Source organism: Teleopsis dalmanni, unplaced genomic scaffold (assembly GCF_002237135.1).
Source record: "Teleopsis dalmanni isolate 2A unplaced genomic scaffold, ASM223713v2 unscaffolded_contig_0671, whole genome shotgun sequence".
Classification (NCBI taxonomy): Eukaryota; Metazoa; Arthropoda; class Insecta; order Diptera; family Diopsidae; genus Teleopsis; species Teleopsis dalmanni.
This window is the reverse complement of record NW_024032053.1, coordinates 1-8,348: the sequence shown is the minus strand read 5'-3', so window position 1 is coordinate 8,348 and position 8,348 is coordinate 1. Positions and strand designations below refer to the sequence as shown.

Here is an 8,348-nt window from a genome sequence, read left to right as displayed (position 1 = left end):
CTGCTTAAGTATTTCCGGTGGTGGATTTCCTATATGGTCATGGGCCATGTATGATGACACCACCCATACGGTTTTGCCGTCGATTTCCAAACTCACTGCAGTCTGGTCGTCATCACTAAAATTATTCAAAAGGAAACAATTAATGTACTTTTTCACTAACACACATGATCTAGGTCTACCTGAGTCTGTGTTGCTGATAAGTTTATAGTCATTTGTTCCGATTCCACAGATCCGGTTTTCCAGTATCCATGGTTCCTGAATCAGAACAATATCGGCTCCACCCTGTGCAAGGTGGATTAGAAGGTTTGCTGAAGCAGCTTTAGAGTGGTGGAGATTAATTTGAAGCACCTTCATCAGGTACCTGAACCTCTACCACCGTTTTATCGGCTTCGTCATCCGAATCCAGGAGCCCACTCTCATCGAATAGGTTGCCCAGACTGGTCACCGACCCCGCATCCGATTTGTCTTCAGACACCAGAGAGAGCGAGTCCACCTCCATTTGATCTGGCAGGTCTTCACTCTGTGTTTCCTCACAACTCTGCTGTCTTAGCATTGGTTCTTTAGCTGGTTCCTCCAGCAAGGGCTGAGCAGACGTAATCTTCTCCGGTTCTTCCGTGGCATCGGTACGATAGACCTTGAGATTTAGTTTCTCAAAGCCATAGGAGATTACGTACTTAGCTTCGGTGAGCGGTTTCAATGACTCCGCATTTAATACAAGGACAGCTTGTCTGGTCGGTCCAACAGGCTCCTCTAATTTTACCACCTTCCAATTTCCAGTTGGAAGGTTGGGGTTACAGATCCTGATTATTTTCAGAATTTGCTCCGGGTCAGTTTGTTTAGTTGGAATCCAAACCCTGGCCCTAGGACGAGATGGTATATCCTTCTTGTCTACCGCTTCAAGTCTGGCTCCAGGCCAGATCTCTCCTACTTTAGAGACAGCTGCCTTGTACAAGGCAACCGATCTCGCATCCTTGCAAGCTACCAATTTCACTTGTCCTTGGTGCCAACCCGCGTCTTCGCAGGAGGGAGCAGGTCCTGGGTTTTCTTCCAAAACTTGGAGGAAGATGTCTGCCAGCGCGGCCGACACCCATTTCCATTTGTCTTTGGGGATTCTCCCCTCCTCGGCACTCCTATCCAGGACACCTATAATGAGATTGTCCTTCGCAACCTCACTGTACGGTCGTACCAGTACATTGTAACCTCTTGGTTTTTTCGTAAGAGGGGGTTCTTCCTCCTGAGACCTTTGTCTTTTAGACACTTGGTCCGGTTTGGAAGCCTCTTTATTGCTTGATTTGGCCAAGATGCTTTTGGCCCATTCAAGGGATGAGGCCTGTTGCTGACTGATTTTATCGGCCGGGATCTCACCTACGCGCTGCAGAATTCGTGTAGCCATACGGCGGTCGTTATGGGCCTTTTTAGAGGGTGGAATTCTCCTTGTGGATTTGGTTTCTGACTTGTCACTGCTTTTGGCCGTGACAGAAGAGGCAACATACCGACTGGTAGATGCAGTATTTCTGCTTCCAGAAGGTATTTGCGACGAGATTTTAAGTTCATTGGAAGTGGAGTTGGAGGTACCACTCGAGGTTTGCAGTCTTCTGCTTGGGGTTGCTACTGGTCTTCCAGTAGCAGAAAGTTTTGTTTGTTTTTTATTAAGATTTAAATTTTCCATATTGATGGGTCCCAACTCAGGTCCGCTATCTCCACCCGACGTGTAGTTATCTTTTAAAAAGCCCCATGGGTCCCTTTGAATCAGTGAGGTCCATGTGAAGGTTGATGTATAGCCTTATGAGCATATACATTCAGAGCCAGGCAGATATTAAGAGGGAGCTTCGCTCAACCTCACCTACACCACCAACTAAACGGCGACGGATATTGAGCGCTTCCTGAGGTCAGCCACGATTTTAACGGGACGGAGGCAGCCTCAGCATTAGCCTGAAAGCCATTTCTGCAGAGTTTCACCTCTACATACTGAGGTAACAGAATACTGAGACTGTCAGCCCAGGGTTCAGACAATTTATAATTCAGACAATTCAAAGTCATACAATCAGTGTCAGTATAGCCAAGGTTGTTGCCGTTGAAGCCATATTGGCCGTAAAGGCCGTTGGACAGAATTTTTGCTCCGCAGTAGCCAATCCGACAAGGGAAGCCCTTAAGGACCTGAAGAATCCGTCGGTATAGCCTAGTGCATCATTACCTCTGTTGTCCCCAGAGACCTCACGCCGATGAATCAGAGCAAACTCCAATTCTTAGCTAGAACAGTCTGCAATCAGAACTCTCTATTACCAGTCGACACCCACGGGGAGGGTTAGGCAGAGGATTTATGTCAACCTAATTACTACTAAATTTAATATAATCATCTTCACATATTTACTAAATTTCATATAATCATATAAAATAAAAGTATTTATAAATAAAAGTATATTAATGCTTTTTATTGCTGTTATATTCTCAGTTTCCTGACATTATATATAACGATTCTCTTCTGGTCCGTTTGTATATATCTTCCTACATATACATTTCTCAGTTATAATTCTTAATATACATATTTGCTTGAAGTTAAGTATATATACGATTATTGTATCTTATATATATAATATTGTTGAATTTAGTTTAATATAATATTTTTGATTTGTGTGAAGTTGAGATTTTAGTATCTTAGTTGCTTTGTCTCTAATAAAATTACTTAAGTGTTCATAAGAATGGATATTAAAATTATTAAAAAAAATATATTTACACGAAATGAAAGCTCGCAGTGTAGGCATTATAATTTCTGCCCACTGAATAGATAAATAAAGGCTGTTGATTGGCTGTTGGTAACCCGGTTGTGATACAGGTATTTAAAAAAGCAATAATATACTTTTATTTATAAATACTGTAAATTATAAGCGTTTTTATAATTGGGTTTTATGATCTTTATTTCAATTTCTTTAACACAATGTAAATTATAAACGTTTTTATAATTGGGTTTGATTTCATTTAGTTTATACAATTGAACTTATACAATTTCGGTTATTGATTGTTTAATCACTTTTTTATGTGCACCCGTGTGTTGACACGTTCGCGATCGAAAAACAAGAGACAGAATCAAACCAACGGAGTTTACTTGCAGCCCAAAAAATATAACAAAAAAATTGCTCATCTCGAGCGCAAAAACAAAAGGCAATAAAAACAAGACTTAGAACCGTTGGTTTGATTACATCTTATACAGGGTTAGTTAGATAAATTAATTAACCATATATATTAACCATATAAAATATTATATATGAATTATATAATATATTAGTTATAATAATTTAATTATACAATATATGATTTAAAATAAATTAAAATATAATAAAATATAATATATAAATCATATAACACATCAATTATAATAATTCTACAGAATCCTACAATATTAACAATTTGACTTTAACCGCTCTAACATCCCGCCCCCCTTGAAAGGATTTTCAATTGGTAATAGTGCGAGTTTGTGGATTGGACGGCGTATTATTCCTTTTGGGGTTTGCACATCAACAACACGAACCAAATTATCTGGACCCCTGATGAAATGCACGATTCGGCCCATCAACCAGCGTTGTGGAGGCATATTGTCTTCATGGATTAAAACCAGAGCCCCCTCGGTGATGTTAGATTGTTCTTCTGTCCATTTGGTGCGTATCTGCAGCTCATTCAGATAGTCTCTAGACCATCTGCGCCAGAAGTGATGTTTGACTGCGGTTATACGAGACCATTTATCAATTAATGAAGTAGCTTCATACTGAGGACTTGGTTCAGATAAAGTTTTGAGCGGCCCACCGATAAGAAAATGTGCTGGCGTTAGCGCTTCATAATCGCTCGGGTCACAAGAATGAGGTGTGATTGGTCGCGAATTTAAGATAGCTTCGATTTCAATCAGTGCTGTTCCAAGCTCCTCAAAGGTGAATCGAGTATTTGATAATGTTCGATACAGATGGCCTTTCGCGCTTTTTACAGCCGCTTCCCATAGACCTCCAAAGTGAGGTGCTCGGGGCGGTATAAAATTGAAATTTATGAATTGGTTGCTGCAAAAGGTCTGCAGCATCACTTGATTAGACTTCTCGAAAAACATTCTTTTTAACTCTGCTAGTTTGTTGTTAGCCCCAACGAAGTTCGTGGCGTTGTCGCAATAGATGTCTGATGGTAACCCTCGTCTACCGATTAACCTTTTCAGTGCTGCAATAAATGCCTCCGTAGATAAGTCTGACACGGCTTCTAGATGAGCTGCCTTTGTAGACAGACAAACGAACACGGCTATATAGGTCTTATATGGAACCCGTCCCCGAATTCGGAGATACGTTAATATCGGACCGCAAAAATCTACCGCAGTACGCGCGAATGGACGGCTTGGAGTGAGGCGTTCGATTGGGAGATTACCCATCATTTGATTAAGTAGTTTGGGTTTATAACGCACGCAGTGAATACACGAGTGCACGACTCGGCGTGCAATTTCTCGAATATTAATTATCCAGAAGTTTAGTCGAGTAAGGGCAATTAGTGCTTGTGCGCCTGCATGATAGTTGCACAAGTGTATATGCCGAACATAAAGTTCCACAAAATAACAGCCCTTCGGCAACAAAATAGGGTGACGTTGGCCTACTGAGATGTCACTCAGCTCGAGGCGACCTCCCACCTTTAGTAATTGATAACCGAATACATTGTCCAGGAAGGGATTTAGATGCTTTAATGTACCTTCGGCTGGGTTCCCTCGTTGTAGGCGTTGTATATCAATTTCGAAGAATTGCTGTTGGATGACCCAAATAATACAGTGCAATGTCTTTTGTAGCTGAATAGGTTGGAGGGTACATTCTCCGTTCTTCAATTTATTCTTGGTTACATGATAAAAACGCTGTACCTGCGCTATTACTCGTAGCATCTTAGTGTATGAACTATATCTTGACAATACCTGTAATACGTAGTTGTCTTCATTTGTGTTAACGAATACAACCTTTCGCGTCTCTTTATTGACTTCTTCCATATCCAGGTTGTGACATTTCAAATGCGGCCAGTATTTATCAGCGAGTAACAAAAATTCCGGCCCCGTAAACCAACAAGACTCTGATAATTGGCGGATGTTACAGCCGCGCGACACAACATCTGCCGGGTTGGATTGGGTAGGAACGTGTCTCCATTGCCCATTTGCGGTAATATCTTGAATTTCCGCTACTCGATTGCCAACGAATGCAGACAGGGTTGATGAGTGCTGCTTCAACCAATGTAATACAATCTGTGAATCAGTCCAAAAAAACGTGTCACCCTTAAATTGCGCAAATATTGGTTGGACCTTCTGATACAGTTTGGCAAGAAGTAAGGCACCACAGAGTTCTAGTTTAGGTAGCGACTTCCGCTTTATAGGTGCCACACGGGATTTTGCAGTGAATAGCCTGACCGTCACCTTACCTGATGTGTTTTGTGATCGGAGAAATATGCAGCAACCATATGCGCGTATTGAAGCGTCACAGAAACCGTGTACATCAACCTGTTGATAGTTTATGGATAGGCAGTATCTCGGCACCTTAACCGATGAAAGCGTTGTAAGATCTTGAATAAATGTTTTCCACGCTGAGTGAAGATTTTGAGGGACTGACTCGTCCCAGTCCACACGCAAAAGCCACAATTCTTGCATCATAATTTTGGCTACGAGTATGATCGGTGCTAGTAATCCAAGCGGGTCGAATAATGAAGACGCAAGGGATAAGATGGTGCGTTTTGTTACAATATGACCTGGTTGTGCATTGAACGAAAATAGGAAAACATCTTGCATTTGGTGCCACTTGATGCCTAGAGCGCTGGTGACTGTATCTGTATCAAGATTCAAACTCTTTGTTGTAGTATCGCTGATGAAGTCATGATGGTTTGAATGCCATTTGTCAAGATCGAAGCAACCCTTCTGTAGAATGGCCGTTAACTGATGTCTGATATTGGTGAGTTGATCAATGGAATCTGCTCCACCTAAGAAGTCGTCGACAAAGAACGATGATTTAATGAGTGCAGCGCCTATTGGGTATTGTGTTTCAAATTTGTCCGCCAAATACTGCAAACTCCTGGTTGCTAGGAAAGGTGCTGATGCAGTACCATAAGTGACTGTATTCAACTCGTAAGTACTAACAGGATCGGACTCCGTATCTCGCCAAAAAATATATTGGAATTTTCGATCTGGTTCATCTATCAGTACCTGTCGGTACATCTTAACAATGTCAGCCGTCAAGGCATATCGGTGCAAACGAAATTGAAGTAGCAACAAGTATAACTCCGGCTGAATTGTCGGGCCGACCAGTAGAATATCATTTAATGAACGTTGCGAAGTTGTTGAACATGACGCATCAAAAACCACCCTCAGCTTGGTCGAAGTGCTCGACGGTTTTAAAACACAATGATGAGGGATATAATAATGAGGTTCGTTGGTTTTCGGAGTCTCAACACGCGTCATGTGTCCGAGCTCTCGATATTGTTTCATGAATTCTTGATAGTCTTGCTTCAGTGCACGATTAGATGACAATCGCCGTTCTACAGAATAAAAACGGCGCAAGGCGATATTGTGTGTCAAACCAAGACAATCTGGTGAATCTTTGAATGGTAACCGAACGACAATTCTTCCCATCGCATTTTGGTGAACCGTTTCACGATATAATGACTCACACGCAACATGTGCTGGTGACCATGATTTTGAAGCCGATTGCACTTCCTCTATCTTCCACATCATTTCTAATTGATCGGAGACTGTATCTTCAACTGATAATAGGCATTTTGCTGCTGGTGATGCAAATGGCTGACCCTTGTACTTGCCAGATACAATCCATCCTAATAGTGTTTTTTGAAGTACTGGAAGATTTTCACCTAGTTTGATTTGACCGACAGACAAAATATCAAAGAAACTTTCAGCTCCAAGCAAAAGATCAACGCGCTTGGATTTAAAGAATTGCTCATCGGCGAGAGGTGTATTTGGTGGAACCTTCCACGACGATATATCGATTTCAGAACTTGGTTGATATGCGATGTGATTCGTAATACCAAAGTTTAAAGCAAGTTCAAAATTTGAATGACGAGATTTGATTGATGTGAGCGTCTGATACTTAATGTTGGTCAACGAACTACCAATACTGGAAACATGCAACCGATGTTTATGTTTTGCTAAACTAAGCTTCTTTGAAAACTCCTCCGTTATGAAGTTGACCTGAGAGCATGAATCAAGTAAGGCTCTACCCACTTGATAACTTCCCGATGAATCCTTCACTAAAACCAATGCAGTGGCTAGAATTATTTGCTCGGCCGATGACATATTAAGATGGGAATGGCTGGCAACGTTGTCGTTGGGCATAGCAGCGTGTTCTGTGCGTCGTGATGATCCCGCGCTCTTAATATTCGTTGGCAATTGCGAATGATGCAAGAGAGTGTGATGTGGCTTTGCGCAAACCTTACATTTAAACGTTGATGTGCAATTAACCACATGATGGCGTGGCGATAAGCAGTTTATGCAGAGTTTTAGGCTCTTTACCTTTTCAAACCTTTGAACCACCTCCAGTGCCTTAAAACGATGACAATTCTGTATTAGGTGTTCATTGCTAGAACAAAATGAGCAAGAATTGCTGGATGTAGATGCAACAAATGCGTATTGTTTTGAGCGTCTGTTACTCTTGGAGTTAAGATTATTAGGTTTACGTTGTGATGATGACTGATTGCCGTTTCCACTGTCGAGTGATTCGAGAAACTGGCAATGCCTATCCAATAATTTTGAGCAATCTTCCCAACTGGGTAATGTGTCGAAGTTACGCGATTCATTCCATTTCCTACGTGTAATTGCGTCCGTTTTTTGCATGATTAGCGAGATAAGTAGAGCCTCACATATTTGTTTCTCTGTACCTAGCGAACAGAGTGAACCATACAAAGCGGATGCATTGTTTACCAGACTACGAAGTTGTTGGCTTGACTGACCCGATACTGCTGGTAGATCAAATAGTGTCGCAATATTTTCGGCGAAGATTAGGCTATTATTGTCATAGCGCGATTTAAGCCTATCCAGAGCCTTTGGATAGTTTTCATTCGAAATAGGAAATGCCTGTACTGTCTCTAGAGCTTGACCAGTAAGGCAGTTCAGTAAGTGATTAAATTTTTCAATATTTGTAAGGTATATTTCGCGATCTATGATTTGGAGAAACGAATTAATAAAATTGTTATAATCCGAGTACTTACCACTGAATGTAGGTAATTTTAACAGTGGTAATTTTTTACTTGAGGTGGGCATCATTGCTGTTACGTCTAGAACTGATGCATTGTGGGCCTCTTCCTGCAGTTGAGACATGATTAATATTTTGGTGGAAACGTATAGGTCT

General features: G+C 41.3%; 1 protein-coding gene across 1 annotated transcript; it reads right to left on the bottom strand.

The window, feature by feature from the left end:
• Positions 1-334: 334 nt before the first annotated feature.
• LOC119663631 lies at positions 335-8,317 on the bottom strand. Its single transcript, XM_038073240.1, has 4 exons — positions 8,248-8,317; positions 6,895-8,157; positions 3,426-6,819; positions 335-1,742 (listed from the first exon to the last, which is right to left on the bottom strand). The coding sequence occupies exons 1-4, from the start codon at positions 8,315-8,317 to the stop codon at positions 335-337; spliced, it is 6,135 nt and encodes a 2,044-aa protein (XP_037929168.1).
• Between the last annotated feature and the right edge of the window lie 31 nt (positions 8,318-8,348).